Source organism: Erinaceus europaeus, chromosome 17 (assembly GCF_950295315.1).
Source record: "Erinaceus europaeus chromosome 17, mEriEur2.1, whole genome shotgun sequence".
In the NCBI taxonomy this organism is placed as follows: Eukaryota; Metazoa; Chordata; class Mammalia; order Eulipotyphla; family Erinaceidae; genus Erinaceus; species Erinaceus europaeus.
The window spans coordinates 73,821,047-73,833,154 of record NC_080178.1 but is presented as its reverse complement, the minus strand read 5'-3'; the positions used below and the strand labels follow the sequence as shown (position 1 = coordinate 73,833,154).

The 12,108-nt window shown below is 43.9% G+C and overlaps 1 protein-coding gene across 3 annotated transcripts in view; it reads right to left on the bottom strand.

Moving 5' to 3' along the window:
* Positions 1-12,108, bottom strand: part of SERGEF (secretion regulating guanine nucleotide exchange factor) — a 236,017-nt gene that overhangs the window by 204,335 nt on the left and 19,574 nt on the right. For 2 of the 3 annotated variants that reach the window (XM_060177070.1, XM_060177071.1), the window contains exons 7-8: positions 11,906-11,968; positions 6,330-6,488 (exon numbers count right to left, since the gene is read on the bottom strand). In XM_060177070.1, coding sequence (XP_060033053.1) covers positions 6,330-6,488; positions 11,906-11,968 — 222 coding nt within the window. The remainder of the gene's footprint in view (positions 1-6,329; positions 6,489-11,905; positions 11,969-12,108) is intronic. The other variant, XM_060177072.1, reaches the window with a different exon arrangement.

Here is a 12,108-nt window from a genome sequence, read left to right as displayed (position 1 = left end):
AATCCCTTCTATCCCGTTTATCTTAGAATGACAGGTGTTTGCTACACATAAACTTTTTTTTTTTTAAAGCAGTATCACACAACTCCCAGAAAAAAAAAGACTGAAAGCAGCCCCTGCTGGTAGGTGCCAGGAACAATTCACCACTGGGGCTTATAGGGACAAGTAGAGTCTAATAACTTCTCATCCCACTAATGAGCTGCTTCCGACCTGTGAGCAAACCTCATTCCCATTAGTATGAGCAGCTGAGTATGATTACACAGGAAGCCCTAGGTGTTTCTCCTCAGTGACAGTGGGCCAGGGCACAGGCTTCACGACTCCTGCTGCTGCCGGAGGAAGGTAAGATCAGTAGATCAAATTGCAGAAGACTCCCATTTACCCAAAATTCAGTTCAGCAAGCAGGACACTCACATGCTCTGGCTGTAAGCATCTTGGGCTTCAGAGAAAGGGGAACATGACGAAGGATGAAGAACATAGACAAGAGATCTGATTTAATGAATTAAACAGATGAGACATTATTCAAAAAAAATCACACTCTCAAGTGGAGATGAAGGTCTACAGCTGAGCTCTGGAGCAGCAGGGATGAGTCAGAGTCAAGGAGGAGGGTTCCAACCTCCCACACCGAGGGCTGGGCTGCTGGCCCAGATGTGAAGGCAGCACCAGCTCAATGTTTCAAATCGAGAATCAAAGCAGCAGCAACTCTGTCTCTCATTAGTCAACTACCTAGCTAGTAAAGAGCTTTATAGACAGACATATCCAAACTCACTACCACTTGGCAGTGAGTGCATTTAACCGCACTGCAGTTCTGAGAACTGACTAACTATGAAACACCTACCTGTTGGCACCCAGTTACTCACACAACAGCTACACCACTTTTCTTCTCCGTACTTAATTCTATTCTTGCACCTTTTGTACTGGAAAGCACTGACATTTGGTAACAGGCCAGCGTCTCCCCCAGTAGATAGTGACTCCTTGACAGCAGGGTCTTCATCTAGTGCAGGGATGGTGTGTAAAAAGAGCCTCTCCATTTGTGTGATGAATGGAAGGATGGCTTGATGAATGGGTGGGTGGGTAGGTTGATGATGGATGGATGGGTGGATGGATGGATGGATGGATGGATGAAAGGACAGACTGATGGGGAGACATATGCATGGTAAAATTTTCCATATTTTTAGATTTAAGTCTGTCCAGATATTCTAGGAGGGGAGGCATAGCCCATGTCTTTCCTCCTGTTTCTAGAAGGCGTAGGCTTCACATAAACAACCACTGATCTGGTGGAACTCTTGCATTCCAAGAGATCAGCTGAAGCTTTCTGTTCATGAGCAGGTAAATCCAAGAACGGAGTCTGTAACATATGAGACACTTCCTCATATGTGTTGTAATATGAGCATGTTCACTCTCTTGACGAAGTAGTTTGCACTGTCCGAAAAAAGCGTGCACTCACTCCTAGCTAGTGGGTATGGATCTGAGCAAGATGCATATGGTCTCTTCCCTCACAGACACCTCATTATATGTAGGGGGAAAGTTATTAACATTCACACAAAATAAGCAGCTACTATGATTTTCTATTCATGAAATTTTTTTTAATTTTTCCCTTTTGTTGCCCTTATTTATCATTGTTATTGTTATTGCTGTCATTGTTGTTGGATAGGACAGAGAGAAATGGAGAGAGGAGGGAAAGACAGAGAGGGGGAGAGAAAGATAGACACCTGCAGACCTGCTTCACTGCCTGTGAAGTGACTCCCCCTGCAGGTGGGGAGCCGGGGGCTCGAACCTGGATCCTGATGCCAGGCCTTGCGCTTTTTGCCACGTGCGCTTAACCTGCTGTGCCACTGCCCGGCTTCCTAAGAAAAATTTCTATAGATGACCCAAATCTTCAAGTCATTAAACTTCTTTGAAGAAATACATGAGTTTTTTTTTCCCCAAAGGAATGATAAACTTTCCCAGAGGACCCTATGAAGTGGTAAGGACAGAAAGTTTATTAAACATCTTTGTTATAAAGGATTGTAACATGCCAAGGCCCATGTTCAATGGAGAAGCAATTACAGAAGCCACACCTCCCATCTTCTGCACCCTATAAAGATCTTTCTTTGGTCCAGGGGCCGGGTGGTGGACCATCTGGGTGAGCGCACATATTGCAGTGCACAAGGACCCAGGCTCAAGCCCCTGGTCCCCACCTGAAGGGGGAAAGCTTTGCGAGTGGTGAAGTAGGGCTGCAGATGTTCTCTGTCTCCCTCTCTATCTCCCCTCCTCTCAATTTCTGTCTATCTCTATCCAATAAATAAAGATAATAAAAAAAATTTTAAAGATATTTGGTCCATAGTGCTGGGAAATTGTGCCGATGCAGTCACATCTGCCATGTTGTCCCCTCAGGCTACTGCTAGTTCCTGCAAGAGTTGGGACATTCTCGGAGTGCCTGTTCAGCCATGTTGTGCCCTCAGGGCATTGTCTATATCCCAGCGATATTTGGAGTGCTTTGGTTACTCCTCCCCCCTCCCATTCTCACGAGAGTTATTATCCTATCTGGAGGCTATGGTTACTCCTCCCCCTTCCCATTCTGGTGAAAGCTACTCCTATAAAAGCCCTTCTTCTTCCGCACCTCCCTCTCTTGCCAGGGCTTCACTCCGGTGTTCAGGCGCAGGAAAGGTTATTGCGTGAGGCGGCCATTTTCGCTACCTCCACGTGGCCCAACCTGCCTCTCTAGCACCCAACTCTGAGGTGCCAGCGCAAATAAAGATTTGTGTTTCCTCTTCGCTCCGGACCCCCTCTCTCTCTTCTCCGCGGCCCACACACAACAACACCATACTACCAGAGGGGTAAAGAATAGGGAAGCTTCCAACTAAGGGGATGGGATACAGAACTCTGGTGGTGGGAATTATATGGAATTGTACCCCTCTTATCCCATAGTCTTGTTGATCATCATTAAATCACTAAATAAATAAATAAAATACCAATCAAAACCGTTGATATAGGTATAAATACTCTGGCTGGGGAGATAGCATAATGTTTATGCAAAAGACATGAGGAGGCTCTGAGGTCCCAGGTCCAATCCCCAGCACCACCATCAGCCAGAGCTGAGCAGGATTCTGGTATCTCTCTCACTCTTATTCTTGTATTCTTCTCTGTGTCTCTCTCTTTAAAATAAATAAATAAATAAAATTTCAAAGTATAGGTATGCAAAAGTTTGTACTTCTATATACAAATGTGTGCTGCATGTAACTTGTCCAGAATAACTGAAGCTGAAATGAAAACCAGTAAAAGGAAAGTCTCACTAATGTGCCCTGGGAGCCCTCCCCAGAGCCCTGCCCCAATAGGGAAATGTACATAAACAGGCTGGGGGTGGATCCACCTGCCAATGTCTATGCCCAGCAGGGAAGCAATTACAGGAGCCAGACCTTCCACCCTCTGCACCCCATAAAGAATTTTGGTCCAGGGGCTGGGTGGCAGTGCACCTGGTTGAGTGCACATGTTACAATGAGCAAGGACCTGGGTTTGAGTCCCCAGTCCCCACCTGCAGGGAGGAAGCTTTGCAAGTGGTAAAGCAATGTCACAGATGTCTCTCTTCCTTTATATCACTTCTTCCCTCTCAATTTCTGACGATCTCTATCCAATAAATAAAGATCATACCAAAAAAATGGTTTTTAAGATTTATTTGTTTAAAAAAAAAAAGAATTTTGATCTATACCCCAAGATGAGGAGAAACGTTAGGGGAAGATGACCAGAGGGCTCTGAACTCCAATTCTATCAGGACACAGAGAGATAAGAGGGGAAAAGGAAGGACATTTGGAAGTAGTAGCAGGTGTAAGTATAACTTAGAAAGTGAAGGCAGGACCATATAAAAACTGGACAAATATAGATAGTTATGGAAATAATAGTCAGCCCATATCTGTGATCTTGGGAGAACTACTGTAGCTTCCAGTGGAGGGAATAAGGATACAGAACTCTGGTGGTCGGAACAGTGTGGAATTATATCCCTGTTATCTAAATTTTTTAAATCACTAGTAAAAATTTTCTTAAAAATCTGAAAAAGTGAGGGTCAGGCAGTGGCGCAGTGGGTTAAGCGCACGTGGTGCAAAGCGCAAGGACCGGCGTAAGGATCCCGGTTCAAGCCCCCGGTTCCCCGCCTGCAGGGGAGTCGCTTCACAGGCGGTAAAGCAGGTCTGCAGGTGTCTATCTTTCTCTCCCCCTCTCTGTCTTCCCCTCCTCTCTCCATTTCTCTCTGTCCTATCCAACAACGAACAACATCAACAATGGTAATAATAATAACCACAATGAGGCTATGGCAACAAGTGCAACAAAAGGGAGAAAAAATGGCCTCCAGGAGCGGTGGATTCATGGTGCAGGCACTGAGCCCAGCCATAACCCTGAAGGAAAAAAAATATCTGAAAAATTTCTGGAATCACATCACCAGGTATTTGGGCATCTAGAGATCTGTATGTAGCCCACAAGCAAACTAAGAACAGGCAAGGGGTACCTGAGAACCCCTGGAGTTTAATAGGTCTTGAAATACTAGATCTTACTACAAAATGCTTATCCAGAAGAATTCTGCATAAGTCAACAGGGACTTCAGGAGGTCAAAGAACACACACACACACACACACACACACACACACACACACATATAGTCAGGAATATGAAAATCAGAAAAGGAGAACTACCATACAGGAAAGAAAAGACTGAATACTAAAGAGAAAAGTCAAGGTGGTCAGGGAGGTGGCACAGTGGATAAGCACTGGATTTTCAAACATGAGGTCCTGAGTTCAATCCCTAGCAGCACATATACCAGAATGATGTCTGGTTTTCTCTCTCCTCCTAGCTTTCTCATTAATAAATAATAAATAAATAAATAAATAAATAAATAAATAAATATCAAATTGCCAAAATCTGGATGAAATGGTAAGATCTGCGGGAACATGTGAAGTGTCTCAACTGATGTACATAGTTCGTTAGGGTTTGCAGATTTTGGGGACCAAGAGACAGCTGAGTGGGTAGAGCTCACACTTTGCCACAAGCAAGGACCCAGGTTTGAGCCCTGCTAACAGACAGGAGCACTGTGCACAGCACTTTCATGGAAAGGGGAGCAATGCTGTATCATTCTCTCCCCCCATCCTCCTTTTCTGTCTCCATCTGAAATTTCAATGGGGTTTACAGTTAACAATATTTATGTACTTTTCCCATATTTGGGAGCTACTCTTCCCTGATGCAGCTTTCTAGTCCTATTTCCAACTTTGACACCATCTCCCCAGACAATACCCTTGGTCTGTTAGCTGTCAGGCTCAGGCAAAAACTAGTAAAGTCATGGGCCCCTTGGAACACTAAAACAGACCTACTTGGCTTTTTCCAAAATGGAGACCCCAAATCTCATCTTCTATATTCTTGCCTTTAGGTTCTTGATTATTTAACCATTTGTTCTGCTTTATATCTTAATGCTTTTCAGCCACCAAGTTGCAGGTGTTACCATGATGCCAACCTGACTCCCCCGGGGCAGACAACTTCACCAATGTGTCCTGGAAGCTCACCACTCCAGAGCCCTGCTCCATTAGGGAAAGACAGAAACAGGCTAGGAGTTTGAATCAACCTGCCAACGCCCATGTTCAGTGGAGAAGTAATTACAGAAGCCAGACCTTCCACCTTCCGCACCCCATAATGACCCTAGGTCCATACTCCCAGAGGGATAAAGAATACGAAAGTTTTCAAGGGAGGGATGGGATATGGAACTCTGGCGGTGGGAATTGTGCAGAATTGTACCCCTCTTAATCTATGGTCTAGTTGATATTTTAATCTTATACATAAATTTAAAATAAAAGGAAAAAAAGTGAGGAGACAGAATCCACAAAGAAGCACATATGCATGAAGCCCCAGCACCAGAAGAAATAAATGAATGAAACATTAAGTCAATACACCACGTCAGTCAGTTATGGTTCAAAATACTGCCTCAACCTTGAAATACTTACCTTTAATGTAACAGTCTGATGCTTTAAAGTAGACGCAGGTGGGAATGAGCTATACAAAGCTAAGCTTTCTCAACAACCTAGAAAAAAGTCTCTATGGGAAGTTTGCCGCAATGTGTTTCTTCTCAAAAGCTCACAGACTTTTAGGGCTAAAAGAAGTTACGTAGGACAGCCCGGTTTTCTTTGGTGCAAGTCTGTGATGCAAAGAGGAAAAGCCACATCTCTGGTTGATTGTAGGACTAGACCTGACACCCTCCTTGCTCCCAGCCCTTACAGTTCTCATCAGTAAAAGTCAACTCCCTTGGCCCTGAGCATTCACAGCTGTTTAAACAGCTGTCCTCAGCTACATGTATCAACCTCCCAATTCTCTACTGCTCTCACCTGTCTGAGCCACCAGGTGTGTCCACCCACTCCAGACAGCAGTGACCTTTTCATCCTGAAAACAATGTGCTTCTATTTTCTGGGGCAAAGGAAGGAAAGCAGCCTGGGTGGCCAGTTGCCCATGCTTGTTGCTTCCCCAAACGTACAGCTCTCCTGAATCTGAAACAAACAGAAGGGGAACAAAAGAGGCAAAGGGACATTAGTCCAAAATGATAGAAAAAAACACAAGTCTGAAAAAGTAGTTAACAGAAGGTGTATTCTTACCTGTCATGTCAAATAGAGCAAGATAAAACACAAAATCCATGCAGAGCATGATAACAGGTTAAGATTCCCTTAATTCTACAAACATTCTTAGTACCTAGTACAAGAACAGGAATGTAGGATTTTTTTTTTTTTTTTTTTAACCAGAGCACCACTCAGCTCTGACTTATGGTGGTGCAGGGAATTGAAACTGGGACTTTGGAGCCTCAGGTATGAGAGTCTCTTTGCATAACCATTATGCTATCTCCCCCAATGGTCTTATTTTTCATTCATTTACCCAACAAATATTTATTCAGCAGCTGTCATATGCAAAATGCATTTCTCTACATTCTACAACTTTTAAAATATTCTCACATTATGTTTTGTTAGGGAAAAAAGGCATACATTTTAACTTTTAAAATAGCAGGTTAGAGCATGGCCGTTGAAGTCTAAACATTTTGAACATAAGATTGCTTCAATGTATGCCCCGTCCAGCAAAAAATAGAACGCCACCACATTGCATCTGTGCAGCATTTGAGTTCATCTGAACTTCATAATAATCCTGTGATCTAAGCAGTAATGTGACTGACTGACATTGTGACTTAATAGAAAGAGAACAAATTCAGAGTCAAGTGACTCCAGTTTCTATTCCTGGATCTGCTAACTAGCTATTGACCTTGGACAAATCACTTCCTCCCCAAGCCTTAGTTTTACCAGCTGAAAATTGGAGGGGAGAACAGTTGGCCTAGAAGGGCAGACAACAAAACTGATGTCACTGGGAGAGAAAGAGAGAGAGAGAGAGAGAGAGAGAGAGGTGGGAGGGGAAAATCAGAGAGCACATGCTTGTCTAAAAGGCATTCACCCTCAAAACACGCTTGTTTTTAAAATGAAAGCCAAGCATAGCCAGGTGGTGGCGCACCTGGTTAAGCACATACGTTGCCACGCACAAGGACCCAGGTTTAAGCCCCTGCTCCAGACCTGCAGCAGGGGGTACTTCACGAGCTATGAAGCAGGTCTGTGGTATCTCTATCTCTCCCTCTCTGACTCCTCCTCCCCTCTCAATTTCTCTGTCCTATCCATTAAAAAAAAATTTTTTTTTAAATAAAGCCAAGCAAAATGGATACACAGCGATTTGATCTGAGAGTTATGAGTTATGTGGCTTCTTGGATGGATGATCTCTAGGCTTTCCTAACCAGGCAAAGATTCTATGCTGCACTGTATAGCACACAGTCACTTATGTGGTTACTGAATGCTTGGAGATGTTGAGGGGTTTTCGAAATCACATGGCTAAGAAGGAGACAACAGGAAGCTAGAAGGCGAGTCCTTTGCTTCTGTGGTGTTGTGTCATCCCCAACAAAGCTTTCCAGTGTCACCTTCTCTAGTAGAGGCTGTCCAAAGGCCACACACAATGATTAAAGGACATTCAAGCAGGCTTCAGGCTTCCAGGGGTGTGACTTGACCTCTTGCTCACAGCAAGCACATCGCTTCACATTCAGAGCCTCTGTTCCCTTAACTCTGAAATGAAGGTGCCTTTCTGTCACCTAAGCAACCTTGCAGCACATTCTGCAGTCAGCTCTATGGAGTGAGCAAGGTATACTCCCCTCCCAGGCAGGGAGCGAACTCCCTGGGTGTCAGTATGTGCCAAGAAGGAGACTCCTCTGCAAGAGGCCAGAGGAAGGGGTCAGGTGGTAGCGCACCTGGTTAAGCGCACATGTTGCAATGTGCAAGGACCTACGTTTTAGGCCCTGGTCCCCACCTGCAGGGGGAAAGCTTTACGAATGGTTAAGCGGGGTTGCAGGTGTCTTTCTGTCTCTTTTCCTCTGTCTCCCCCTTCCTCTCGATTTCTGACTTTCTCTATCCAATAAATAAATAAAGATAATTTTTTTTAAATTTTTAATTAAAAAAAAAACAGAGGCCAGAGGAGCCCCTCAACAAAGTTTCAGCCCCTCAGGTAGACTAGTAAGTGACCAAGATGTCAATGCCAATGACCTTGTGTCTGTACTAAGCCTTCATTTTTCTTCTCTTCTCTTTCTCTCCCTCTCCCCCGCCCCTCACCTCCAGGGTTATTGCTGGGGCTCAGTGTCTACACTATGAATCCACAGCTCCTGATGGCCATTTTTCCCATTTGACTGGATAGGACAGAGAGAAAGAGAAACTGAGAGGGTGGGGGAGACAGAGAGGGAGAGAGAAAGACAGACACCTGTAGACCTGCTTCACCGCCTGTGAATTTTCCCTCTTGCAGGTGGGGAGCAAGGGCTCAAACCTGGATTTGTGTTTGGTACTTGTGTTTGGTACTATGTGCACTTAACTATGCGCACTTAACTATGCGCACTTAACTATGTGTCATCACCCAGCCTCAGTATTTCTTTAATAAGTCTTGACTATCTTTGTACAAAGACAAAACTATCTCCCACAGAGATAGTGTCGCACCAACACTCAAACTCTGCTGCAATGCCAACTAGTTCCATAATCGACAGTAACTCCAGAGAAAAGGTCTGAAGAGCCCTGAACAAAATCCAGTGTGCAACAGCTTGCAGCAGATCTGGAAAGAGGGATATTTATTTTGGCAAATTGAAACTCACTTTCAAAAACCAATTTACGTTGTAAGTCTACTACAAAAAACATTACGTTGTACGCATTAATTGGGTGATTTTACATATGAATTAGAGCTCAATAAAAAAATTCAACATCGGGAGTCGGGCGGTAGCACAGCAGGTTAAGTGCACGTGGTGCGAAGTGCAAGGACCAGCCTAAGGATCCCCCTGCAGGGGAGTCGCTTCACAAGCAGTGAAGCAGGTCTGCAGGTGTCTGTCTTTCTCTCCCCCTCTCTGTCTTCCCCTCCTCTCTCCATTTCTCTCTGTCCTATCTTACAACAACGACATCAATTAACAAAAACAACAATAAAACAAGGGTAACAAAAGGAAATAAATATTTTTTTAAAAATTCAACATCTATGTTTTCAAACATGGTAATAAAAGTGCTTCACATATGAAATAATACATATCTTTCCTAGTCATAAAGCCTGTGAAGGAATTGGTGCTAACAAGTAGTTAGCGAATCACTCATTCTATATCATGTCAGCCACTCCAAGTGAATCAGAGCAGAGTGGAAGCATCTCGTGTAGTCTGCTCTTCCTGGCTGTGAGGACTGAACAGACCGCTTTTCACGCAGGAGCTGTTCGCCCCTCCTCCCTAAGAGAGTCTAGGTGCCAGGGGATCCCTGTGAGTCGGTGTCCACTCCAGTGCAGCTGTTTTGCCCTGTGTGTGGAGGGCTGGGCAGCAGTGCGCCCAGTGGAGAGCCAGATGACCATGTGCAAGGACCCAGGTTGAAGCCCCCCCAGTCCCCACCTGAAAGGGGAAAACCTTACAAACAATAAGCAGTGCTGCAGATGCCTCTCTTTCTCTATCTCCCCTTTCCCTTTCAGTTTCTCTGCCTCTATACAACAAAATGAGTAGAAGAAAATATGTTTTAAATGAGTTTAGTAGGAGACATGGGCTCCAAATAGAAATTTCATTTTTGGTTGGTTGTTTTAAACTCATTAAGTAACAATTTAAAGAACTACTATAACAATAAATACTTCAGAATTTTTAAAGTATTTATTGATTGATTTTTATTGCCACCAGAGTTATTGCTAGGGCTCAGTGCCTGCATGGCAAATCTACTGCTCCAGACAACTGTTTTTTTTTTGTTTTTTTCTGGGGGGGGGGGGTATTTTTCCCCTTTTGTTGTCCTCGTTGTTTATCGTTCTTGTTATTATTGTTGTTATTGCTGTTGTTGTTGTTTTATAGGACAGAGAGAAATCAAAAGAGAAGGGGAGAGAGAGACATCTGCAGACCTGCTTCTCTGCTTGTGAAGCGACCCCCCTGCAGGTGGGGAGCCGGGGGCTGGAACCAGGATCCTTAGGCCAGTCCTTGCACTTCGTGCCATGTGTGCTTAACCTGCTGCGCTACTACCCGAACCCCCTAGACAAACGTTTTTAGCCATTCCCAGCCACCCCCTTTTTTTTACTTTCTTTCCCTCTTTCTCTCTTTCCCTCTTTCTTCCTTTGATATGACAAAAAGAAATTAAGAGGGTTGGGGAGGATAGAGAGAAAAAGACAGACAACTGGAGTACTTGCTTCACCACTAGTGAAGCCTCCACTCTGCAGGTGGGGAGTAGGGACTTGAAGCCAGGTCCCAGAGCATGGTAACATGTGCACTTAACCAGGTGCACCACTGCCAAGCCTCCAGAACTTTTAAAGTATTTAAATTTTCAGGGGGGCAGGGGGTGGAACACCAGGTTAAGTGCACATAGTACCAAGCACAAGTACCCAAGCAAGGATCCAGGTTTGAGCCCCCAGCTCCCCACCTGCAGAGGGGTCACTTCACAAGCAGTGAAGTAGGTCTGCAGGTGTCTATCTTTCTCTCTCCCTCTCTGTCTCCCCCTCCTCTCTCAGTTTCTCTCTGTCCTATCCAGTCAAATGGAAAAAATGGCCACCAGGAGCAGAAGATTCATAGTGTCGGCACTGAGCCCCAGCGATAACCCTGGAGGCAAAAAAAAAAAAAATACACAAGATTTAGAGAGCTATCTAAATGCATAAGTTAGAGACAAAAAAGATAAATAAAACGAGGACATATAACTTAATAAAATAGAATAGACAAACATAGAGAGCAAAAATAAATAAATGGGTTAAAAAATGAATAAAACAGATTAGATTAAATGAGATTAAACAATTAGAATAGACAGCAAGAGAGCTTAGTTGTATTAGACACCGAGTTGGATGTGACAGATAACATTATGTGTAAATTTACTGTTGGTATACAACCTGCTAGTCACAATGACCCTGAGTGAAAGACATTCTTATCTCTATTGTACAACAAAGAAAACAAACTCAGGGCAGAGGAAGTACGACTATGTTCCATGAGAGTCCTTTATGTATACTTTCATATTTAGTTCTCAAAAGTAACCACAAAATGATTTTATTTTGCTTAGTTATTTATTTGGATAGCAGTAGAGAGAAACTAAGACAAAAGGAAGAGAGAGAGAGACATAGTCAGATATCTGCAGCCCTACTTAACTACTCATGAAGCTTCCACCCGTAGGTAGGGAGTGGGGCCTTGAACCTGGGTCCCTGTACATGGTGACATGTGCACTCAAACAAGTGTGCCACCACCCAACCCCCTATTTTATAGACAAGGAAATGGTCTCAAAAAGGTAAAGTAGTTTGCCTATTTTCATACTAGTGGTCACATCAGAATTCTGACTCCAAAGTCCCTGCTCTTTTCTCCTTACCCCACTACTGTCACAGAAACATACAAGATTCTGCACAACATACAATGCTGATTGTTGGTACCCACCTGTCAAAGAAGCTGAGTGATCTGAGCCAGCAAGGACACAAATTGCTTTAGAATTCTCAAGACCTACAAAAAAAGTAAGAGAAAAACTTTGGAAATTGTGATTATAGCAAAGCAAATTGGTTAGAGGCAGGGAAACTAGAGGGAAACTCTAGTTTAAGCTGGTCTGAGTCAGCAGTCATTGACCAAGGAGACACTGAGAAGAT